The sequence below is a fragment of the Lithobates pipiens genome, unplaced genomic scaffold (genome assembly GCF_037356315.1).
Source record: "Lithobates pipiens isolate NorthernLeopardFrog02 unplaced genomic scaffold, aLitPip1_a1.2 Scaffold_23, whole genome shotgun sequence".
Taxonomy (NCBI): domain Eukaryota; kingdom Metazoa; phylum Chordata; class Amphibia; order Anura; family Ranidae; genus Lithobates; species Lithobates pipiens.
In genome coordinates, this window is record NW_027507785.1 from 215101192 (window position 1) to 215127871 (window position 26680).

Genomic DNA, 26680 nt, shown 5'->3' on the forward strand with positions numbered 1-26680 from the left:
ACTCATGTCCATCATTTTGTCACAGATTTTTTGAAAAATATCATTTTTTTTCACTTGTGCTCATTATTCATCATGATGTACTCATTTGAAGGCCCTAATTGGTGGCATGAAGAGCACTTATATTAGAAAGGTCAAGAAGGTCCAGGATTCCCTGAGATCAGGAGCTGCAGCAGATGACATTTATGTACCCAGGCTGTGGTACTATGACAGACTTCATTTTCTGGCAGGCCAGACTGAACCCAGGACAGCACTCTCCAGTCTTCCTTCAAGGCTTCCTTCCCCCCAGCTGAGGCTTCCAACAACCAGCCTGGGTCTTCCAGGCAGCCACATGTGGAGGAGCCCAGCTTGAGTCTGGTATAGCATTCTTCAAAATATTTCTGGTTGTCAAATTAATGATGTTAAATATATGTTAGTTTTGATAACCAATTTCTGATTTCCCAACGTGTTTTACATATCAATAAACAGTAGTGGCCACAAATGATTGTGACAAGAATGAAAAATGCTGGGGTCAGAATGATAGTCTTTTCTATTTATTAAATGCAATTTGCAACAGTCATGAGCAGAAAATTGTGTGTGATTGATGAACTAAAAACTAAAACTATGCCCCTTTTTCATACACAGGAAAGCCTCAGCCAGGAGGAGGCCATGGAAGGTGGCAGTCAGGAGGTGGCAGGTGTCAGTACTATAATCCCTTTAGGACCCAGCACAACTCACCTGACACAGCATGTGTCTGGGAAACAACAGTGATTGGCCAGCTCACGTTTAAATCACCTGTATCAGCATTCAGTCAGTGCTCGTGTTAGAGTTCACTCGTGTTTGATCCAGCTGATATTTGCTCTTTGACTTTCGTGTTTGACCCGGCTTGTTTGACCCTCCTTACTTGCTTCTGATTCTGTACCGTTTGGATTCTGATCTACCTGTGTATGACCCAGCTTGCCTAGACTACGCTTTGCCTGATTCTACTAGTACCCTCATCTGCAGCAGTGAACCACAAGGTCCAGCAATCATCTATCCTCATCTACAGCAGTGAACTACAAGGTCCAGCAATCATCTATCCTCACCTACAGCAGTGAACTACAAGGTCCAGCAATCATCTACCTTCGTCTGCAGCGGTGTACTACAAGTCCCAGCTGACCTGCTCTGCTTAGACCTGCTCATGGTATGTGCTTTGAACTCTTTGAATAATCAGCACACCTGAACTGTTACTTGTTATCTGCACCTAGCCTGACATTAACACGAGCCAATACATAAAGGGAAGCCTATCATGAATCCTGAACAGGCTCAGTTGTTTACACAAGAACTTTGCCGTTTATCACATCAAGTTCAGGAAATGGCCACAGAGCTCACCAAGGTGCAATCTCCTTCTACTACCACCATTACTAAAACTCCATCTGAACCAAAAATTCCTTTGCCCGACCGGTTTTCTGGTGACCGTAAAGCGTTTTGCAACTTTAAAAACAGCTGCAAATTATATTTCAAGTTGAGGCCATCCTCGTCTAGCCCTGAAACTCAGAGGGTTCAAATCATTATCTCTATACTACAGGGTGACCCCCAGGCTTGGGCCTTTAACCTGGAACCTAACCATCCAGCCTTACTAACAGTAGATGCCTTCTTTGAAGCCCTCGGGTTGCTATATGATGATCCAGATCGTGCTGCTACTGCAGAATCGACCCTGCGTAACTTAAAACAAGGAACTACCACAGCTGAAATGTATTGCTCAGAGTTTCGCAGGTGGGCCCCGGAATCTGGCTGGAATGATGCAGCTCTCCGCAGCCAGTTTAGAATTGGCCTTTCAGATGCTATTAAAGACGCTCTGGTCAACTTCTCCTACCCAGCCTCACTGGAGGAGGCTATGTGTCTAGCTATTAGAATTGACCACCGCCAGCGAGAGAGAAGGCGAGAACAAACAATGGCTGTGGCAAACTATATACCTTCTTTACCACCTGATTATTCCATCTCCAGTGCCAAATCTGAGGAAGAACCTATGCAGTTAGGCTCCACCCGGTTATCTGCCCAGGAACACAAACGCAGGCGTAATATGGGACTCTGCTTATACTGTGGCCTCAAGGGTCATATGCTCCGTTTGTGCCCTACACGTCCGGGAAACGCCAGGACCTAGGTGATTGCGGGGAGATCACCTTAGGTCTACTCTCATCTCCCCAGGGGGACAATCGTATACTTTTACCCGCTGTCATTCACTTTGGGACAGGGGCTCATGAACTGCTGGCCTTGGTGGATTCTGGAGCAGCTGAGAATTTTATTGATAAAACTCTGATCACCCCTTTGTCCCTGGAAACTCATGCTCTAGATTGTCCAGTCCGCCTGATCTCCGTGGATAATCGGCCTCTCTCACAAGACCTAGTGCTCGAATCCACCAACCCTTTCCAGTTACAATTAGGGGCTTTGCATTGGGAGAAGATTTCTTGTCTTGTCATTGACTCTCCATCCACTCCTTTGATCCTAGGCCTTCCTTGGCTTCAGAAGCACAATCCTGTAATTGACTGGCCAACAGGAGATATTCTGGCTTGGTCCAATCAGTGTAAAAAAAGCTGCATCCAACACCGTGTTCGACTTGATACCTGTCAAGTGGGAATAGAACAGATTCCACTTTGTTATAAGGACTTTCGGGATGTGTTTTCTAAAGGAATTGCTGACACTTTACCTCCTCATCGCAGTTATGATTGTCCCATTGACCTCTTGCCTGACACTACACCTCCTCGAGGGAGAGTCTTTCCACTGTCTGAACCAGAGAATCTTGCTTTGCAAGAATACATCCTGGAAAACCTAGCTAAGGGTTTCATCCGTCCCTCCACTTCTCCCGCAGGAGTAGGATGCTTCTTTGTCCCGAAGAAGGATGGAGGACTGCGACTTTGTGTTGATTACAGAGGTCTAAATAAAATAACCGTTCCCAATCGGTATCCTCTCCCTCTCATCACAGAGTTGTTCTCTCAAATCCAGGGAGCCAAAATCTTCTCCAAACTGGATTTAAGGGGAGCCTATAATCTGGTGTGAATCCGTGCAGGCGATGAATGGAAGACGGCCTTTAACACCAAGGATGGTCATTACGAATGTCTTGTCATGCCTTTCGGCCTCAGGAATGCACCAGCCGTCTTTCAGAACTTCATGAATGACATTTTCCGTGACATGATGGGTCGCTTCATGCTTGTTTATTTAGACGATATTTTGATTTACTCTCCCAATCTTGAAACACATCAGAAGCATGTCTACTCGGTATTAGCCCGACTAAAGACTCACTCCCTTTTTGTAAAGCCTGAAAAATGTATTTTCCATGTTAAACAAGTACCTTTCCTGGGTTACCTAATTTCTGACACAGGCCTCACCATGGACCCAGCCAAGGTTCAAGCCATTTTAGACTGGGCACCACCTTCAGACCTGAACGCAGTTCAACGCTTCCTGGGCTTTGCAAATTTCTATCGAAAATTCATTAAGAACTTTGCCACCATTGCACATCCCATCACCTCTCTCACCAGGAAGACTCCTAGTACATTTAAATGGACTACTGAAGCCCAGGCAGCCTTTACCCAGTTAAAGAAAGCCTTTACCTCTGCACCAATTCTACGCCACCCTGTTCCTGAGCTACCTTTTATTGTAGATGTAGATGCATCTGAAGTAGGAGTGGGGGCGCTTTTGTCACAAAAAGATCCTGTAAGCGCTGCCATCCACCCTTGTGCCTTCTTGTCCCGTAAATATTCCCCAGCAGAGCGCAATTACGATATAGGCAACAGAGAACTTTTAGCCATAAAGCTAGCTTTAGAGGAGTGGAGACATTGGCTGGAGGGAGCTCGCTATCCATTCATAGTTCTGACTGACCACAAAAACCTTGAATATATCCGTTCTGCTAAAAGACTGAACTCGCGTCAAGCCAGGTGGTCATTGTTCTTCTCCAGATTTGACTTTACAATTTCTTATTTACCAGGTCCAAAAAACATTAAGGCCGATGCCTTGTCTCGCAGCTTTTTTTCAGAGTCTCCTCCTCCGCTTCCTCCTCAACCCATTATCTCTGAGGATAGGATTTTGGCTTTTACCCAGACTGACATCTCTGAGGCCTTGTTACCAGCACAGGCTGAAGCCCCTCCCTCCACTCCCTCTGGTATGCTCTTTGTGCCCCTGGCTCTTCGTTTGCAGGTATTGCAACAAGTACATGCATCAAAACCTGCAGCACATCCAGGGTTTAGACAAACTTTTGAGATTGTCTCTCGCAACCTCTGGTGGCCATCGCTTAGGCAGGATGTGTTAGCCTTCGTCCAGGCCTGTGAAGTTTGCGCCAGAAGCAAAAGCAGTACCTCTAAGCCCCCCGGTCTCCTTCGTCCTCTACCAATACCTACCTGTCCCTGGACCCATTTATCTATGGACTTTATCACAGACTTGCCTCTGTCCCAGGGATGTTCCACGATCTGGGTGGTGGTAGACAGGTTCAGTAAGATGGCCCACTTTGTTCCGCTTCCGAAGCTTCCATCTGCTAAAGAACTGGCATCTTTATTCATTAAGCACATTTTCAGGCTCCATGGGGCACCAGTTAACATTGTCTCTGACCTTTGCTCTCAGTTTATAGCCCAGTTTTGGAAGGCCATTTGCTCTCAGCTGGGGATTAAATTATCATATTCTTCAGCATATCATCCTGAGACTAATGGCCAAACAGAAAGGACTAATCAGACTCTAGAGAAGATGGTACGTTGTCTGATGGCCAAAGATGAGGTGGAGTGGGTCAACATCCTTCCATGGGCAGAGTTTGCCTTTAATAATTGTGCCAGCACATCTACAGGGACCTCTCCTTTCTTTTGTGTTTACGGGTTGCATCCTCGTGTGTGCTCCTTTGATCTTCCGCCCTCTGATGTTCCAGATGCCAACACCACGATTGAACATTTCTCCAAAATCTGGTCCGATGTAAATCACGCTATTTCCCGCTCTGTGCAGGCTTTTAAGAAAACTGCTGACAAGAAGCGCTCAAAGGCACCAGAATATAAAGTTGGTGACAAAGTGTGGTTATCATCTCAGAATCTGTCCCTGCATGTTCCATCTAAAAAGCTTGGCCCAAAATTCATCGGGCCTTATGAAATCTCGGAGATTGTTAATCCTGTGTCCTACAGATTAAAACTGCCCCCATCCATGCGCATTCCAAATGTCTTTCATGTTTCATTGTTGAAACCTGTTCATTCCAGCCTCCTAGTAAATGAACCAGAACCTGTGGATGTGTTGGACAGTCAAGAATATGAAGTGGCATTTATTCTTGATTCCAGACGAGTGCGCAATTCCTTACAATATCTTGTTCATTGGAAAGGGTTCGGCCCAGAGGATCGATCTTGGGTACCAGCTCGTGATCTTCATGTTGATCGACTTAAGAAGAAGTTCCATCTCCATTATCCAAGTAAGCCTGGGGGTGCAGGAGCAACCCCTCGAGAAAGGGGGGGTACTGTCAGTACTAGAATCCCTTTAGGACCCAGCACAACTCACCTGACACAGCATGTGTCTGGGAAACAACAGTGATTGGCCAGCTCACGTTTAAATCACCTGTATCAGCATTCAGTCAGTGCTCGTGTTAGAGTTCACTCGTGTTTGATCCAGCTGATATTTGCTCTGTGACTTTCGTGTTTGACCCGGCTTGTTTGACCCTCCTTACTTGCTTCTGATTCTGTACCGTTTGGATTCTGATCTACCTGTGTATGACCCAGCTTGCCTAGACTACGCTTTGCCTGATTCTACTAGTACCCTCATCTGCAGCAGTGAACCACAAGGTCCAGCAATCATCTATCCTCATCTACAGCAGTGAACTACAAGGTCCAGCAATCATCTATCCTCACCTACAGCAGTGAACTACAAGGTCCAGCAATCATCTACCTTCGTCTGCAGCGGTGTACTACAAGTCCCAGCTGACCTGCTCTGCTTAGACCTGCTCATGGTATGTGCTTTGAACTCTTTGTATAATCAGCACACCTGAACTGTTACTTGTTATCTGCGCCTAGGGGCCCAGTAGCCTGCCTGAATCGCAGGTCACTCCCTTCGGCTGTCCACAAAAAAGTGCCAGGAAGAGGAGTAACCCGAAGGAAGCAGCAATTAGCCTATTTCTGAAGGCTACTGCGGCCCTCAGAAACCCCCCCAGTGTTCAAGAGGACTATGCCAACATGACAGCCTGCAAAATGCAGGAAATGGAGGTGGGCCAACGCCTCTTATGTGTGGAAGTGATCTTGCAAGCCCTATATAAGGGCTTGAGGGGTGAACTCATAAGCCAAAGCCACATTTGTGAGTTGAACCATGGCCCTCCTCCTCCAGGTCCTCCTCCTCCTGCCACACCTCCAACACCAGAGCCACAGCCTGGAAGGAAGCGTGTAAGGAAAATCAAAGAGTGATGGCCTGGATTCAGTCTGGTCTGACAGCCATTCTCTGCTGTGGAGGACATTGGATTCCGTAGGCTCATGAAACATATTGAGCCACGTTACTCACTACCAAGCAAATGCTACTTTGCAGATACCCGTCTACCTGAATTGTTTTGCAGTGTTAGAAAACACGTTCATGAGCTCATGACTACCGACATCATAGCAATCAGTTTTACTACCGACATTTGGAGTTCAGACGTCAGTCCAACGAGCATGCTTAGCCTGACAGCACAGTGGATAGATGACAAATTTCAATTGCAAAACATCCTACTTAACGCACGTGAGTTTGTTGGATCACATACTGTAGCAGCAATAGCTGACACTTTAAAATCCATGCTTGACACTTGGCACATTGAGAAGTCTAAAGTGCATTTGATTGTCCGAGATAATGCGCGGAACATGGCAAAGGCAATGGGGGACAGTGAACTTAAAAGCATGCCGTGAATGGCACACACGCTGCAATTGGCTGTGAATGAAGGATTGCTGAGTCAGTGCACCATATCTGATATTGTATCAAAGGAAGAAAAATTGTCGGTCACTTTAAGCATTCTCCGCTTGCTTATTCCAGATTACAAGCTTTACAGATAGTTTGGAATGCCACCGAAACGACTGCAGCAAGATGTAGCCACTCGTTGGAACAGCACCTACTATATGCTGCAAAGTCTTTTTGAACAAAAGCATGTTTTAGCTGCATACATTGCAGATTACGAGCTGCCGGCAACACTGAGCGCACATCAGTGGATGTTAGTTGAAAATAGTTTGTCTCTTCTATCTCCATTTGAACAGTTAACAAAAGAAATAAGCTCAACTAATGCTTCCATTTCTGAAGTTATTCCCTTGAGTGCCGTACTGAAGCGTCTGCTAGGAAAAGAGATAGAAACAGACCATGGCATGGCGTAAAACAGCTAAAACACTACTGGAGGCCGTTACCAACCGGTTTCAAGACACCGAGTCCAACCCTCTGTACTGCATTGCAACAGTTCTAGATCCTCGATTTAAAGAGCATTATTTTAATATTGAGAAAAAGCAGCGTGCACGGGAAATGATACAGGCACAAATGGAGGTGGTGGAAGCATCTGGTGAAGGAGTTTTGAGGTGTAGCACAGAGGAAAGTGAGAAGGAACGGTTGCATACAAGTGAAGAGGAACATGCTCCCTCCATATCTGATATGTTTGAAGAAATTTTACATGAATGCACCTTGGTCCATAGCAGTGCCACAACAAGTGCAGCTACCCAACAGTTGGACATTTATTTAGCTGAACAGCCTATCGCCAGAAGTGACAATCCCCTTGCGTTCTGGCGCATCAACAAACAGCGTTTTCCTTTGCTTGCACAGGTTGCACGCAGATATTTATCTGCCCCAAGCACTAGTACAGACAGTGAGAGACTATTCAGTCTAGCATGTCACATTCTGATGAGAAGTGAAACCGTCTCTGTGAAAAAGCTGAACAACTTTTGTTCTTAAAGCGAAATCTGCCACTTTTACTGAAATAGATTTATAAATCCATAGCATAGACCAATTTATTTACCATGTTGAACATAGTAAATGAATTAGCATTGGACTGTGCTATTGGACAATTGGAACATACAACATAGTATGACTGACTACCAGTATGTTCCAATTGTCTAGTTGTGCCATACTGCCATTAGTTGGTTGTTCATTGTAGTTCTTCTACAGTTTTTTTTGCACTTCAATTTAAGAGAGAACAGCTTTTAATCTAGTACTGTACATGCATAGTTTGTTGCTGTTGGGCCAAACTATGTCTCTCCATAAGCTATCAGCCCGTTGCATGTACAAATGCAAAACTGTATGTTCTGTATATGTGGCTGTCTACATACTCCAGTACTATACACTATACCACACTGTGTTCCAGATATGGGCGTAGACTTCCAGAAACACAGACTAGTCTACATTGCTTGCTGTGATTGCCTGAGCACCGCTGCTGTAGACCAGACTGTAGACAGTGTTCCGGGATGTCTCCACTCATACCCGGGGGCCGAAACACAGTGCGGTCTACTGTATGACTATGTATGTAACTCGCAGCTACATACATACACTTTTATCGCACATGCAGCAGCTGACTCCTTAAGGAGAGAACTTAGGGGGGAAAAAAAAGTTTTCAAGTTGAAAATAAAATTAATTTTTTTTATTGCATTTAGCATATGTTAAACTTATATTTTACAGATACTGTGAAACAGAATACGGCCTTCTGCCAGATTCTGTTGTTCTTCTTTATACATAGTTTGTTGTTAGGAGAAACTATGTCAGTCATTGATTGTCTCTCCTTAAGCTTTTAGCCCGCTGCATGTGCAAAATTGTATGTTCTGTATCTGTGACCGTCTACATACTCCAGTACTATACACTATACAGCACTGTGTTCCAGATATGGGCGGAGACTTCCATAAACACAGACTAGTCTACATTGCTTGCTGTGATTGGCTGAGCACCGATGCTGTAGACCAGACTGTAGACTAGTCTGTGTTCCGGGATGTCTCCACTCATACCCGGGGGCCGGAACACATGTATGACTATGTATGTAACCTGCAGCTACATACATACACTTTTATCGCACATGCAGCCGCTGACACCTTAGGGAGAGAGAACTGAATTACTAGTTCTGATTTAAGTTGAAAATTAATAAAGTCTTCTTAGACTTAGTCATTTTGTTTTTATATTATTATTTATTTATTTTTATTATTTTTATTTTATTTTATTGTTATGGTTCAATGTGCACTGACTGCAGTCTGCACTGCAGTATATGCTGTGGTAACTTTAATTTATAAATTTGTATTTTATTTGATTTTATGATTTTATCTTCTGTGTCCACTGTCCAATTTATTTGGGTTGCTTTATTAAAGTACTTATTTACATTACTGGACTATTCTTTTATTCATAAAATTAATGATTCAGTTGAATATGAATACTATAATAAATAATAATATAACACAATTTTATATAAAAAATGTTTTTGTTTAATATATAAAAAAAGCCATTTTCGGTATCGGTGCTGTTTCGGTATCGGTTTTCGGCCTAGTGTATTTTTCATTTTCGGTAGCGGCACCAAAAAACCCATTCGGTGCACTCCTAATTTTGACTGTAAAATAATAGATTTGTGCCCTGGGGTACAAAGGATTTGCAAATTTCACCAGTTTCTCCAGTGTTGCCTTTCTCTTTATTTTGTTATGACCCAGAATAAATAGATATTTATTTTTCACAAATACTTGCCTATGTGTTTTACTTTAAAAAAGGACAGTTTGTTTGTGAGTAGGCAGGTACATTTCTAAAATACAAGGTCAAATTAACAAGGGACGCCAACCAACCTCCTTGAGGTAAAAAAATACAAGATGATAATAATGGTGTTGTGGTAACTTGACACACAAAACGAGAAATAATATTATGGAGAGCACTAGAAAAAAATGCAGATCTTGATAAAAAAAACTAACAAAAAAAAAAGTATTATGGAGATCTGACGAAAAAAATAAATATTATTCATGAGATTACGAGAAATTATAAATAAAAAAGTGTGTGAGAACTCTGTGTAAATATGAGCAGCAAAACAACTTAATTCTTCTAGCATTCTAAAGGAGAAGAGAATGCGCTGCATTAAAAGATTTCAAAATTTGCAGTGTGACGAATGTGCTATGTTCATTACAAACGCTAGTTTTACCAGACCGATCGCTTCCATCTCGTAATTTATTCTGAGCATGCGTGGCATTTTTTGCATCGGAATTGTGTACACATGATCGGAATTTACGTAAATGGATTTTGTTGTCGGAAAATTTGAGAACCAGATCTCAAAGTTTGTGTGACAACAAGCTCTGATCGCACATTTTACGTTGGAAAGTCCGACCGTATGTAACTAACGGCATAACAGTTACATGTGTTTTAGAAGCTAGGCCTCTCATTGATATGTAAATTATCCCATTGAGTAGGTTTATGAGCTCAGCACAGGAAGTCAGATATGATGTGGCAGGAAATAGGGGAATAGAACTTTGAGCAAGCCATGTGCTCTAGAAACAAAGGAGCAGCAGAGGTTCTGGAAGACAAAGACACACTTGTCCTGGAGACAAGGGAGATCAGTGTTGTTTTGAGACTTCGGAGGAGTTGCATTGGACTATGAGAAGCAATTAATAGATTCCACCCCCAGGAAAACGGAAAATTGTATACTCACCTTTCCGTAATTTTCCTTTCCTGTTGCATCTCATGGCATCATACACCTATGGGTTGTGGCTCCGCCCCCACAACCTGATAGGACCGTTTGACTATTAAATCTTGAGAGAGCCTCTGCCTCAGTATTCTCAATATATAGATACCTCACCTCAGACGGGTGGGCATCTGTATGCTGCCATGAGATGCAACAGGAAAGGAAAATTACGGAAAGGTGAGTATACAATTTTCCGTTTTCCTGTCGCATCATGGCAGCATACACCTATGGGGAATAACTCGCAAAACTGGGTGGGTATGAGCAGAAGAAGTTTATTTACAAGGAATGGAGGAATTGGACTGAATAATTGCTCTCCCGAACTCCACCGTGGACAGCCTAGTGGAGTCCACTTTGTAGTGGGATATAAAAGTGCTTTTTGAAGACCATGTGGCTGCCCTGAAGATGGTTTCTGAGGAGACTCTGCAGAGGGCTGCCCAGGAGGTTGCCATCGCCCTTGTAGAATGCGCCTTTAAGCCCCCAGGTATTTGAGCTTGATTAGATGAGTAAGCTTTCTTTATGATTTTTACCAGCCATGCTGCGATAGTGCAGGAAGTTGCCGCCTGTCCTCTTCTAGAGCCGTGAGGGATGACTAGGAGATTTTCCACTTTCCTGAGGTCACTGGTTCTTGAGAGGTAGGCCAGTATGTTGGATTTTACATCAAGTGGATGTGGGTTCCCCTGCTCTGTGGAAAGAGCGGGAAGGCATATTTCCTGATTAAAATGAAAGGAGGAAGCCACTTTCAGAACTACCTTGTCTGGTTAGATGGTTAGGTATGGTTCCTTTGCCATTAGTGCATGCATTTCCGACACCCTCTTGGCTGATGTATTCGCTATCAGGAAGATGATTTTGAGGGTTAGATCTCAAAGAGAAGCTCCTTCAACTGGAAACAATGGATCACGGGATAGGAAATCCAGCACTACCGAAAGATCCCAAGTTGGAAAAGAGGGTTTCCTGGGAGGTCTTAATGTTAGACAGGCCTTCTGAAATTGAGAAATAAGAGGCTCTTGAGCCCATTTCACCCCCGTTATGGCTGATAGAGCTGATACGTGCACCTTCAGGGTATTTGATCCAAGACCTTTGCCGAGACCTTGCTGTAGGAACTCTAAGATCTGAGCAACTGTTGGGCATGAAGGGTCCCAGGCTTGCTGTTGTGCAATCGAGAGGAACTTATCCCAGATTCTCTTGTAGGTGTTATTAGTGGTAACTCTTCTGGCTTGAATAAGGGTGTTTATCACTTTGTGGGAACAGCCGTGAGCTATAAACCTAGCCCTTTCAGTCTCCAGGCTGTTAGGTGTAATATCTCTGGGCATGGATGGAGGAGTTGACCTTGAGTGAGTAAGTCCGCTGTCACGGGAAGCGGCAATGGTTCTGCTGTATTCAACTGAAGCAGGGTCGTGAACCATGGCCTCCTTGGCCAAAAAGGCAGGACTGCTATTACTGTGGAACTTGAGTTCCTGAGTCTGAGTAGAAGCCTCGGTATGATTGGTGTTGGTGGAAACACATAACCTAGGCGGAAGTTCCAGTTGTGTTGTAAACAATCCGTGCCTTCTGCCGAAGGAAAGGGAATCCTCACCAGGTACCTCTGACACTTCGCGTTGTTCGGAGTTGCTGCCAGATCGATATCTGGAACCCCCCAAATTTTTGTTATCAGAGAAAATGCTTGATGGCTTAGGGCCCATTCGTGGTTGGATACGAATTCTCGGCTCAAGGTGTCTGCTATCTGATTCTGGACACCTGGCATGTATGTTGCCCTGAGACTGGCTAAATTCAGCTGTGCCCATTGAAAGACTGGTTGGACTTCCTGCAACATGGAGCGACTCCTGGTGCCTCCCTGCCTGTTGATATAGTCCACTGCCACTCGATTGTCCATCCTTAGTAGAACTTCTTTCCCCTCCAGGAATGGGCTGAAGGCTAGTAGTGCCTGGAACGCTGCTTTCATCTCCAATATGTTGGAGACCACATCATGTGTCTTGAACGGCCAATGACCTTGGACTGCATGGTGACAGTAGTGTGCTCCCCATCCTTCCATGCTGGCATCCAAGGTGATTACCTCTTGAGAGGGAAGGACTATGCGTTTGCACCTCTTCAGATTGTGTGGTTTGGTCCACCATGATAGTGTTTGCTTCATCTCCTTCCAAATTACTATTGGCTGGGTCAATGACACGCCATTCCATTGCTTCAGAAATGATATTTGAAGGGGCCTGACATTCCACTGGGCCCATTGAACCATTGGAATAGTTGCTGAAAATGACCCTAGAATACTGAGACATTCCCTGGCGGGAATGGTAGTGGCCACGAGTAGTCTCTTTGCTTTCCAGATCAGGATGGGAATTTTTTCCTCCGGGAGCTCTACTGTATTGAGTCGGGTATCCAGTTCCGCGCCCAAAAAGATCATTCTCTGCGTGGGACTTAGACTGCTCTTTCCCCAGTTTATCAGCCACCTGAATTTTTGCAGGGTGGAGATTAAGATTACGCGATGAAGTAGGAGGGAATCTCGGTTTTCGGCAAACAGAAGGATATCGTCTAGATAGTGGTGCACTCTCAGGCCTTGTTCCCTTAATAGGGCTATTACTGGGAGCCAGACTTTTGTAAATGTTCTCGGAGCAGTGGATATTCCGAACGGGAGACTTTGAAATTAGAAATGTTGATGACCTACCACAAAGCAGAGAAATTTCTGAAATGAGGTGTGAATGGGAACATGCAAGTAGGCGTCTTGTAAATCGATGAAGAGCATCCAATCTCCTATGTTGATGGCCTGGAGAATTGTCTGCAGGCTCTCCATTTTGAATGCTTCCACCTGGATTCGTTGATTGAGATTTTTTAAGTCCATGACAGGATGTAAGTCCCCTGTTTTCTTTTTTATCAGGAATAGAGGAGAATAGAATCCTTTCCCTCTCTGTAGCAGTGGAACTCCCCTTATGGCTTGTTTCTGGATGAGGTCCTGAACATATTCGTTCAGTAGCAACCTCTTTTGGTGGGATGACGGTAACCTTGTTACCCGGAAATGGTCCCTTGGATGCTTTCGGAACCTCCATTTGTGGCCGAACTGGACAGTCGCCACTGCCCATGGATCCTTTATTGCCTCCGCCCATACCTGCCTGAACAACCTGAGCCTGGCTCCTACTACAGCTGGTTGGGCAGGTGCACCTTCAAAAAGACCTTTGATCCCCTGTAGTAGGGGTCTTGGCTTTCTGGAGCTTGAGGAAGGATGATTGAGGGTTCTTCCAGTTCCTCCTATATTCTCTGCCAGGTCTGTAGGATCTTGCCTCCCTATATTTGTCTGGGAGATTTCGTCTGGAGGCTAGCAGTCTTCGCTGTTTAGATCTTCTATCTGAAGGGATCAGACCCGATTTTCCCCCGGTAACTTTTGAAATCGCCGAGTCTAGTTTCTCCCCAAAGAGATTTACTCAGTCAAAGGGAATCTTGCACCAATTTGACTTCGAGGATGGGTCTGCTGACCAGGGTTTTAGCCAAAGAGCCCTTCTGGCCATTACTGAGCTCAGCATTGCCCTTGATGTAGATTTAATTATGTCTACAGAGGCTTCTGCGACAAAATTGCCTGCGAGAGACAGTTCCTGGAGGGCTGAGATTACTTTCTCTTGTTCCACTCCTTCTGATACCAGCCTCTCGGCATTAGCGGACTAGTTGGAAATGGCCCTACCGACAGCTGCTAGAGCCACAGCTGGTCTGCATGCACCTCCTGCCGATAGGTAAGATCTTTTAAGATCTAAGTTAATTTTCCTAACCAGCACATCTTTAAATGTAACAGCATCTTCGATTGGAAGCGTCACATGTCTGGCAAGACGCATCAGAGAAGAATCCACCACTGGCGGGGTCACCAATGGAGTGACACTAGGCTCCTTCAGGGGGTAAAGCTTTGCTAACCTGTTAGTTAGACTGATCTTCTTTTCCGGCTTCTGCCATTCCTCCTTAATCAAATCCTCCAGTTCCTCAATAAATGGGAAGGTCTCAGGATCTTTTTTGAGATTTGGAAAATATTTCCTCACTTTTTGAGGAGTTTTTCTTCCACCCAATCGATCGCTTCCTTCACTGATTTAATGAAGGGTTCGATTAGTGCAAAGTCGAAGCCGGTAGATGTGTCAATGTCCTCGTTATCTGACAAAGGATCCGACATCTTTGAAGAGGAAGGAGCAGCAGGTATGGTACCTTGCAAAGGTCTGCTAGTTTCTGGCATTGCGATTTGAAGTGGCGATTCAATAGCTGGATTATTAGATTCTAATTCTCTGTCTTTAGTTGCTTCATTAAAGCATGAACGACAGGCCAGCTTATCTGGAAGTGCTATTGCGCCACAAATCCAGCATGAATTCCCAGATGGACAGAGACTCAGAGCACGAGAAGAACGTCTGCGCGTGGGGGATATTCTGTGGTAGTAGTGGCCATGTCGAGAGTAGGACCTTGATCGACTCCTCCTGTGACCTCCACTCTCTCTGCGCCTTGAACGGCTTCTGCCATGGTCTCGGTTTTGTCTATGATTTGAGCGACTTCTTCTTGAGCGCCTTGAGTGCAACGATCTAGATGACCTGATAGGGCTGTCAAATTAGACAGCGTTAGTGACAGGCTCTATTTTTCCTCTTCGTACTTACCAAGTTGACCCCACTTACCTATTAGGCTGGCAATGGTCTGCTGGGGCAGCGGCCTCCATGAAGAGTGAATCCTAAAAACAAACGGAAGTCAGTGTGCAAAAAGGCAAGTAGGGCGATATGCAAAGTTGCAAGAAAAGAAAAAAAAAACAAGAAACTAAGAGACTGACCTGAAGATCCGAAGGAAACCAGACGGAAAAACGATCGGAAAAACTCTCAAAACGACCTTATTAGAAATGCAGCGGCAGCCACAGTACAAAATTAAAAAATGCTGTTTTTTAAATTCAGCACCACCGCCATCCGCAGCGCCGACGTCATCCCGCGCATGCGCAGAAATGTCCCGCGACGTCCGGCGCCATCTTGGAAACTGGCAAACAGATAGAACAGCGAGGTAGCGAAGAATCCAAACATCGGCGCCCGAAGAGGGAGGAGAGAGGAACCACAGAGCTCAGCAAGGAAAAAGAACAGAACATACTGAAAAAATACAGGTTAGAGGCCTCTGCATGATAAATCTATTTAAGATTTGTAAAGATAAAAATGGTACCCCTGAGACCATCAGAGTGGGGATTCCTCCATTAAGCTCATTTAGAGGCTGTACAGGGAGGACTTCCACCCAGGAGAGTCTTGAACCTGGCTGGGGCGATAGCGGTAAGGGGTGATGTCCGGTCTTCTCAGGTGAGGAAAAAAAGGAGAATACTGAGGCAGAGGCCCTCTCAAGATTTAATAGTCAAACGGTCCTATCAGGTTGCGGGGGCGGAGCCACAACCCATAGGTGTATGCTGCCATGATGTGACAAGAAACCCAAGTTAAGTAGCTGATTAGTATACTTATGCCAATTTCATACATTGTACATGTTTGTTAGGAAGGATAGATAGTTTTGTACATTGTAGGCATATTTTGTTATACTTTGTATGCTATATGCATTGTGTATCCTGCAGTTGTATGTGCATCTTTTCTGTTTAGTAAAAGGATTAATACGCTACAGAGTTTTAATCGCTTCCTTTTACTTATACCGAAAAGTAACCTTAATAGACACCAAGCAAAAGAGTCTACATTAAAAAAATCTAGCTTTGAAGCATGACTATGAATAGGTGCTTTACACAGGACCCATTTTGCAAAGAAACCTTTTTTGCTAATGAGAGGAAAAAAATTGTTACTTTATGACCTTTGATTTTAGTTTTCAACAATCACACTTACATTTCTGTCCTTTCCACTTTGATCCCCCAGTGACAAGTTACAGCATCCAGAGCTACCTGCAAAATCATGAGAAAGGACAACATACAGACATGATTTCCTTGGTTAAAAATTACAAATGCACAGGTAAATTGATCCTGAAAGTATTTAAAAAGAGGAATGCCTATTTATACTTAGTGTTAACTTAAAAAAAAAAAATCTCAGAATCAACTGTCTGCCTTAAAGTAGTTTGAATGGTAAAATGCTTTTTACCTGAATGCATTCTCTGAATTCAAGTAAAAAACCTTTTAAAAGCTGCTGCCCTTGGCCTCCCCCGATAGTTTGGCTGTACTTCTCCTGTGGATCACAGAAGGGCAGTTCATTCTACTAAAGCCTGCTGTCGGCTGACGTCACAGAGCCAGTCCAAGCTGGGGAAAGATCATGACTATATGGTCAGGATCCTCCCAGATGCCTGGACAGGCACCTGGCTCAGCCTCTCAGTGATCTACTGAAAATCTGAGCCAGCCGCTTCCGCCCCCTCCAAAGTTCAGTACTCCAGTGAGCACCGGGGGGCAGAACAGAAAGCCAGAGACTGACAGTCATGGCTCTCTGCTCAGAGAAGCGGGAAGAACTGAGCAATCAGTGGTGTTTGATCGCTCAGTTCTCAGCCTTAGAGATGGCGGGGGACAGATGCAGCATCGCAGGTAAATAAGATTAAATAAAAAACACATTTCTCTTTTAAACACTTACCTGAGCTTGATCTCAATCTAGCACTGTGTCTGTCTGCAGCAGCTCTTCACTCTTTCTCTTCTCACGGGAGACAGTCAAAGCCTGTGAGGAGGGAGTGGGGGGGAGTGTGGGGCAGAGCCATGCTGTGTGTTTCTTTTAGGTGCATACAGCCTGGCTCGGGATAGAGCCCGCACAAGTACCCCCATAACAAGCGGCTTCCTATGGGGGCACGCAGAGAAGAGGAGGAGCAAAGAGCATGGCAGGGGACCCCAGAAACCCCAGAATATGAGTAGGTACAGTAATTATCACGTTATTTAAAAAAAAAAAGCCTTTACAATTTTTTTGAACCGGAAATACATTTTCTCAAAATAAACTATTTTTAAAAAGTATGCTGCTAAAGCATTTCCTTAGTTGTTTCCTGGTTTCTAGCCTAGGCCAAACATATGTCAAACATTCTTCATGGGCATTTTTTTTCTTTCATCTGGAGGAGGAGAGGAGGGGTCTTAACTAAGCACACCCTCCTGCCCGTATGCTTGAGCTAAGGGCAAACAGATTCCAGGAAGTAAATGTTACATAAATCATCTGCCCTTACTCAAGATGGCTGTGGCTAAAAAGGCTAGGGGTGGATTTCAAAGTGCTTTCTCAGGAAAACAAAGCATGGAGACAAAGATGGATGGGCGAGTTGGCTTTAAATATCAAATATGAATTAAATAGCATTTTCAGTTTGTAGTGCTCAGATACGGTTAAAGTAGAACTATAGGCAAAACTTTTTTTTAATTTTGGAAAGAGTGGGTCATAATTTGTCAGGTTGTCCCATTGGGGAGCTTTCCCTTAACTTCCTGTCCCACAGCCAAAACAGAAGTGAGAGGAAATCCCTGCAAATTAAAATGTTAAAATCTGTAAGGCAAAAGGCATAATGAGAGCTCATTATGAAATACATACCTTAGAACGAGGCATCGGTAGGTGAGTTCGGTCCACGCCGAGGGAGCTGACATTTTCCCTCGGTGTGTCTTCCGGGTATCGCGGCTCCGGCGCTGTGAGGGGCTGGAGCCGCGATGCCGTCGCTCCCACGCATGTGCGCAGGAGACTTCTTTTCGGCAAGGTCCGGACCTTTCAGCTGGGAAATTCAGAGCGCATGCCCCGCTGAAGTCAGCGGTTGCATGCAAGGGGAATATCTCCTAAACCATACAGGTTTAGGAGATATTATTTTTACCTACAGGTAAGCCTTATCATAGGCTTACCTGTAGGTCAAAGTAAAAAAAAAAATGGGTATACAACCGCTTTAAGGCCTCTTTCACACGGGGCGGATCAGTAAAGATCGGCCCCGTGATGATCCGCTCGCTCAGCGGGGATCGCTCCGTTGTCCACGCTGAGCCGGCTGCGGACAGGGCGGTCTCCGCACACTGTGCGGGGACCGCCCTGTCAGCTCTCCGCTCTCCTCTATGGGGATCAGACGAGCACAGACCGTGTGTCCGTGTTCATCCGATCCGCTCTGCAGACGGACAGAAAAATAGGATTTTCCTCCGTCTGCAGAATCAGGCATTTGCGGAGGCGGACAATAGTGGGTGTCTGCGGATGCTCATCCGCAGACACCCGCTATCCCATAGGGATGAATGTATGGCCCGTATTTCATCCGCAAACGGATGGATGAAATACGGACATACCATCCGCATGTGTGAAAGGGGCCTTAGGGAATCCCTTATGGACCCCTAGGTCACCAGAACTCCCCTCTAATATTTTTCTGGGGAGAACCCAAAACTTGGGATTTTCTTTTACTTTCAATGGTAAACAGGAGAAATAGAGAGGGTGACTATCCCTAACAGGGCACAGACAGCAATAAAAACTGACAGGTGTTCTGATCCATCTCTATTCTATTCAAAATGAAAAATAAAAGTTTTTCATTTAGATGTACTTTAAAGTGGAAGTTCATGCTACAACTAAAATATCTGCATCTATAGACACCAACATTCTAATACTAACCTATCTAGCCCTGTACATTAAAAAAAATTGGTACAGGCATACCCCACTTTAAAGTATACAATGGGACCAGAGCATGTATGTAAAACGAAAATGTACGTAAAGTGAAACAATACTTTTTTTCACTTCTGGGGTGTCAGGGACTATAGTGGGGGTGTCAGGGAGTAGGTTTCCAAGTGGCGGGGAATCTGAACTATCCGTGCATGGATTACTCAGCTGCAGCTATAGCTTGAGAGCCACTTTACATACACTCACGAGTATGTCCATACTCGCGAGTGTACGTATAGTGAGTGTACTTAAAGCGGGGTATGCCTTTATACTGTACATACCTTTTCTGCAGGCGATCTGACCCAATCTCCAGCTGCGGAAGCTCTGCAGAGGACACGGCCGACAACGGCTGTGAAATGAATGGGAAGCAACGTCCCACAGAGTTACTATGGGGCTTTCGTTGTTGGACGTGTCCTCTCCACCTGCCCACACAGCGAAGCTGTGGCTGACAGCTTAGAGTGGGATTGGGTCGGATCGCCTGCAGAAAAGGTATGTATACTGATTTTTTTCTTTACAGTGCTAGATAGGTTAGTGTAATGCCACGTATACACGATCAATCGGGTGGAAAAGTGCGGCAAACTCAAGTCCGCCAGACAATCCCTCCGTGTGTAGCCTCCGGCAGACTTTTTTGACCCGAAAGTACGGCGGACTTAGAATGTAGTTTTTCACTCCAATTTTACCGCCGGACTTGCATTTCGGCGGACAGTCCGGCCGTGTATATGCCAGTCCGCCGTTCTTTTGAAATGAACAGACTTTTTTTACCGCCCGGAGAAAAGTCCGCTCATTTCGAGCGGGTCTCCAGGTAGGCGGGGCCCACGAAGGAGACGTCGCTGGTCCCGCCACCTGGTATGGGCTCCTCCGCTAGGAGTCCGGCGAGAAGACCCCCGAAGACGGAAGACCCCCGGAGCTGTGCAATAAACAATTTTTACCCTGTGTTGTGTTTTTTTTTGTACTTTTTTTCACAGGTGAATGGGTAGGGGTACATTGTACCCCATACTCATTTACATAGGGTGGGGGGCCGGTATCCGGGGGCCCCCTTATTAAAGGGGGCTCCCGGATTCCGATAAGCCCCCCGCCTGCAGACCCCGACAACCAAAGGCCAGGGTTGTCGGGAAGAGGTCCTTGTCCTCATCAACATGGGGACAAGGTGCTTTGGGGTGGGGGGGCACCCCCCATGTTGAGGGCACGCAGCCTGGTACGGCTCAGGAGGGGCGCTCGCTCGTCCCCCCCTTTCCTGGCCGGCCGGGTAGCGTGCTCGGACAAGGGTCTGATGTGGACCTGGGGGGAACCCCCACGCCGTTTTTTTGGCGTGGGGGTTCCCCTTTAAGTTCATACCAGGTGGTGGGGCCAGCGATGTCTCCTTTGCGGGTCCCGCCTACCTGGAGACCCACTCGAAATGAGCGGACTTTCCTCCACGTATGTGGGCGAGTCCGTTCATTTCAAAAGTAGGGTGGATAGTACGGCGGACTTAGTACGCCGTATTAGTCCGCTGAAAAAGTGCCATGTGTGGGCAAGTAGCCCGTTCGGAAAGTCGAGCGGACAGTCTGGCGGAAAGTCCGCCAGACTAAGTCCGTCGGATTGTCCACTACGTGTGTACGCGGCATAAAAGAGCAATGTAAAAAGACCTTTTTCATTCAGCCTGGGTGTGGTCATGTGATCCAGATGCAGCCCTGTGTCAGTGAGCAGCTGCTGCAGGAGATGGGAGTGAGCACAGACAATGAAATCCACCAGGTGATGCTATGGCTTCCTGAATTCAGCCCTGTTGTAGGGCTCTCCCTGACACAGGGGAGCTGCTTCTTCTGGATCATGTGACCACACACACACACTGAATAAAAATAGGTATTTACACTAGTGTCTTTTATAAATGGTATGCTGCATAAGTTGTAGGTGGGGGAGGCAACATTTTTAAGCAGATTTTTATTAGTGTTACTTCCACTTTAAAGAGTAGCTACAGCCTTCCAGAAAAATGTGAAGACTGTAGCTTAATTTAGCTAAATTAAGTTAAAATTTTAAGTTAATCTTTGTTGTTCTTAATTAATTAACGCTCTTCCTACATTGGGTATTGTTAATAATACTAATGGTATGTCAAAATATTTAAATTCCTACCCAAACTGGTACTCTAGAAAAGGATGGGGGCGGCTATGTCAGTTGCATCTGAAGCCGCCAGCCGTCCTCTTCCTGTATTTTGTGCAGCATTCACAGCCCGATCTTGCACATGGGTGTTAACAAAATAGTGTGGGGCAGCGAAGGATGCCCGTTGACTCCTAGAATTGATCACATCAATTTCCCAGGAGTTAACGGGAAACCAGAGATGACATACATCGCTGTGGTGGCAAGGACCCGGAAGTGCAGGGACATTTTACTAAAAAAGATACTTATGCAGAAAAAAAAACGCATTTTCCAAATATTTTAGACAGAGGAAATAGCTACTAATAGGGACATGGTTTTTAGGTAGGATGAAGCTCAGATTAAAGCGGTAGTGAACTCTGCCCCTCCAAAGCTCCTTCTTAAAAAAGGCAGTACAGTAAAGCTTTGGAAAACATTGTGCATTAATGTTAAAACTCTTTGTATGTCTCTTATTTTCTAGTGTTTTGTAAAATCTACTTCTCTGGGAGAAGCCAGCTACACGTCAGCTAATGTCTTTCAAATCCACAGTGCATGCTACTTGCGCCTTTACTTCTTGTCCTGGCTGTAATCTCACACATGCAGAGTAATTGTTTAGTTGAGCCTCCTTTCTATGGTGGTATTACTATGGCAAACATGTCCGCATATGAGCAAGGCCGCTGATAAGCCAGTACAACTGGCCCTGTAGTACCGGGCCTGGCCAGCAGGGGGGGGGGCGGCAATGTACTGTACAAGGGGAATGAAAGAATGCAAAGTAAAAAAAAGTGTTTCCCTCCCCTTTTCCAGCCCGCTCACATTTCACTCTAAACAGTGCTGGAGTGGGGCTGAATGTGAGAGCGAGGAGGGAGACATACGAGGTATGACAACAGCAATACAAGTTCTGCAAGGACACGCAACTGTGGCTGAATGGAAACAGGATAGTCGGGACCACAGTAACATAAAGCTAGTCGGCTTCAGTGTCTTCCAGATATCTGTGTCAGTGAACAGGATGATCAGCCTCCCTTACTTTTTTTTTCTTTCATCTGCCTAACCTGACCTGCACATTGTCTGATCACACTGATATGATCTCTGGAAGACTCTGCAGCAGCTGTTAACCATTTCAGTTTATAATTAGCTATTTAGCCAGAGCTCTGTGTGCGGCACAGTTGTTATGTTTTTTTGAGGATTTACTGCTGGTTTAGGCTAGAAGCTTCACAGCACCATTAACTGGTTACTGCCCTCCACTAATCCTGACCAGTTCAATGTTTGTAAGAAAATTAGTATTTTTGAAATTGTATGTGAAGCTGTCTTCTGTCACTTGGTTGTACTTTCAAAGGAAAATCACTGACTTGATTTTGCAGAGCTGGTTTAAAAAGAGTGGATCAGCCCTGTGATACTATATACTTGTACACTGGGTTCAGCCATAAACGCAGTCTCTGACCATCTCCCGAATCAATCATGTCTGCAATCCCTAACCGTCTCCTGTACTATGTCTGCAGTCTCTGATCCGTCTCCTGTACTATGTCTGCAGTCTCTAACCATCTCCTGTACTATGTCTGCAGTCTCTGACCATCTCCTGTACTATGTCTGCAGTCTCTGATCATCTCCTGTACTATGTCTGCAGTCTCTGATCATCTTCTGTAGTACAGTATGTCTGCAGTCTCTGATCATCTCCTGTACTATGTCTGCAGTCTCTGATCATCTCCTGTAGTATGTCTGCAGTCTCTGATCTGTCTCCTGTAGTATGTCTGCTGTCTCTGATCATCTCCTGTAGTATGTCTGCAGTCTCTAACCATCTCCTGTACTATGTCTGCAGTCTCTAACCATCTCCTGTACTATGTCTGCAGTCTCTGATCATTTCCTGTACTATGTTTGCAGTCTCTGATCATCTCCTGTAGTATGTCTGCAGTCTCTGATCTGTCTCCTGTAGTATGTCTGCAGTCTCTGATCTGTCTCCTGTAGTATGTCTGCAGTCTCTGATCTGTCTCCTGTAGTATGTCTGCAGTCTCTGATCTGTCTCCTGTAGTATGTCTGCATTCTCTGATCTGTCTCCTGTAGAATGTCTGCAGTCTCTGATCTGTCTCCTGTAGTATGTCTGCAGTCTCTGATCCGTCTCCTGTAGTATGTCTGCAGTCTCTGATCATCTCCTGTACTATGTCTGCAGTCTCTAACCATCTCCTGTACTATGTCTGCAGTCTCTAACCATCTCCTGTAGTATGTCTGCAGTCTCTCACCATATCCTGTGCTATGTCTGCAGTCTCTGATCATCTCCTGTACTATGTCTGCAGTCTCTGACCTTCTCCTGTACTATGTCTGCAGTCTCTGATCATCTCCTGTAGTATGTCTGCAGTCTCTGACCATCTCGTGTACTATGTCTGCAGCCTATGATCATCTGTTGTACTATGTCTGCATTCTCTGACTATCTCCTGTACTATGTCTGCATTCTCTGACTATCTCCTGTGGTATGTCTGCAGTCTATGACCATCTCCTGTGGTATGTCTGCAGTCTCTGACCATCTCCTGTATTATATCTGCAGTCTCTGACCATCTCCTGTATTATATCTGCAGTCTCTGATCATCTCCTGCTGTACTATGTCTGCAGTCTCTGACCATCTGGGGCAGGTCCTGGGTGGGGCTGAAGGAGGGGCCAGGGGCGGGACCAGGGTGGGGCTGAAGGAGGCCCCATCAGATCAGCTGTACGGGGCCCAATGATTTCTATCAGCGGCCCTGCATATGAGAATACAGCTCTCCACTTCTGTGTGCAGTACTGTGTGGCCGATGCTTACACCCCCTGTGACATTGCGAGTCACATGGGGTTCATCAGGAACTTGTCAATAGGACTAAAATCTCGCAGTATCTCAGTGCACTCAGAGAGAGAGGAAATGACAGAGCCACTGCATATAATGAAGGGACTGACGGCAGGATGAGCATGCTGTAAACAGAAGCAAATATGATAAAAATGCGGCAGGTGATGGCAGGAAAAGAACTGGGATGGATTACAAGAGAAAGGAGAAGGTTGGAATTATTTTACACAAAGCGATTAGTAAAGTGTTTATTAGAGATTTATATGGGGGAAATTCATCATGGAGAGTTTACTACCATTTTACGGGCTCTTGCACACGGTCATACAATAGGTGTATGGCCATACAGAGTAAAATACAGCTGTTGTGGCACTTAGGAGTTACAGCTGCAGCATATTTTTGCACATTGGATCACAGAAAATGCTTTGCGTTGCTATATGTGCTTAACTGCTGGCACCCGCATTTACACGTGCTTGGGGATATTTTTCAAAACATAATTTGACAGCCATACATGTAAACTGATGTATGGTCATGTGCAAAAGCCCTTAATCTTCAAAGTACACAACAGAGACAATTATTTCACTTATCTTCCTTCTTTTTTACTTTCAGTGGAAAGTAGACAACATGGCACTATGACAATGTGTATTTCACTGTGTGGCTGTACACCTAATGTGTGGCCATGTGCAAGAGTCCTAATTTCTCCAAAATGCCTATAGCTTCAGAGATAAATTACTGCTTGTTTTAAAGCACTTTTGCTATCTATGCCCAAAACAAAATAAAATAAATACACTTCTTTGAATCTTAAAAAAAAAAAAAATTGTGCTGACCTTCACTTCCTCTCCAATGGATCTTCTCTCCAGCAAGATATCGGAGAACGATTTGTGTGCCAGGATACGCTTTGTTGTGCTTTGGATGAGCAATTGCAGTGCACTGGAGATATTGCTTACAGTGGTCACAAAGAGAGAGGCATTTTCTAAGCGATAGTAACAAACTGCATCAACCTCTAAAGTAACCAGATCCTTGGTCACAATCTAGTTATGAAAAAAAAAAAAAAAAAAAAAAAAAAAAACAGATAAGATAACAGAAGCTGACAGGATGTAAAGTATGTCAAAGTAAAATAGCAACACAAAGGTCCCTTTCACAATGTTACACTTTTGCCACGCTAAAACACACCTTTCCAGCATGATAAAAGCATAAAAAATGATTTCCCTCTAAATTCTATGTAACTGCTCACACTTTAGACGCGAAAGTAAGGAATTGTACAAAAGATTTTGTGAGCGTGGGTATTCTCACAGGCAAATTAAAAAAGCTAAGAAGAAAGTAGCCCTAAGGCAGTGTTTCTCAAATCCAGTCCTCAGGCCCCCCCAACAGGTCATGTTTTCAGGATTTCCCTCAGATGAAACGGCTGTGGTAATTGCTAAGGCAGTGAAACTGATCAAATCACCTGTGAAAAATAATGGAAAACCCGAAAACATGACCTGTTGGGGGGGCCTGAGGACTGGATTTGAGAAACACTGCCCTAAGGGAACGTGCAAGCCTTCTGATAGACCCACCCACGATAGAGAAAGTTTCACAAAATGCAGCAGAGCCGGTAAGGATTATAACAAATTATGGGTCCCAATGTGACAAGGTTAGATCAATCCTGAATAAACACTGGGGAATTCTCACGAACTCACCAGGCTTAGCTAAAATAGGGGGTCAATCTCCTAGTCTTGTAGCAAGACGTACAAGAAATCTTGGTGACATACTAATTAGCTCTGAATTCACTAAAGATTCTGATGCAAATTGGTTGTCTGAGTATCCACGTACTAAAGGAATGTTTCCCTGTACTAAGTACCAAATCTGCCCATATGTGCATCGAACCTCAGCTTTCACAGATGCTACTGGTCAGGTGTCTTTGGAGATACATGACTTAATTGTGCAACAACAGGAGTGATTTATGTAATCACCTGCCCTTGTCCCAAAATATATGTTGGCAAAACGAAAAGAACGGTGAGAATCAGGATCGGTGAACATATACGTGAAATCATAGATAAGGGTGGCTTAGCAATGGCCGAGTGAGGACGGGATTTTCTAGAGCTCCTGGCCACCTTGCCCCATCCCGCTATACAGACGGCTTTTAACAATCCCTAACGAGGTATGCTAACCCCCAGACGATATAGGACGAGATCGGCAGAGGGAGACACCCGTTCGGCTACCCCACGGAGCGGCATTCCGCTATACTTCCGAGGCGCACAGAGACTGTCACCGGGTGCCATTATAGCCTCGCCGCGGGCACTGCTCGAGGAAGCACATAACCCGCTGGACCTGCCGGCTTCCCCATCTGCATCCACCACCCTGGATCCCCTCTCGGGAACACCTGCAGCCCTCGGCACTGATATGGCTGGCACATCCACACAGCCGTCCAGCATGCCGGCAGATCGCCTTGCTATCCTCCAGACTCTCCCCACCAAAGCAGATATAGAGGGCCTCATCCTCCGCATTGAAGAGGCACATAGCAGAGACATCCAGGAGGTCAGAGCAGAACTGCACACCCTCACGGACCGCTTGGATACCGGGGAGCTATCGCTAGCCTCTGTTACACAGAGAGTGCTGGCACTGGAACGCTCTCAGGAATCGCAAGCTGCCACGGCCATCGACCTGCAACTCCAT

General features: G+C 45.2%; 1 protein-coding gene across 1 annotated transcript in view; it reads right to left on the minus strand.

Moving 5' to 3' along the window:
* NPHS2 (NPHS2 stomatin family member, podocin) overlaps positions 1-26680 on the minus strand; it is a 99139-nt gene that overhangs the window by 22751 nt on the left and 49708 nt on the right. Inside the window, exons 5-6 of the mRNA XM_077452839.1 lie at positions 24856-25059; positions 16396-16451 (exon numbers count right to left, since the gene is read on the minus strand). Of these exons, the coding sequence (XP_077308965.1) occupies positions 16396-16451; positions 24856-25059 (260 nt within the window). The remainder of the gene's footprint in view (positions 1-16395; positions 16452-24855; positions 25060-26680) is intronic.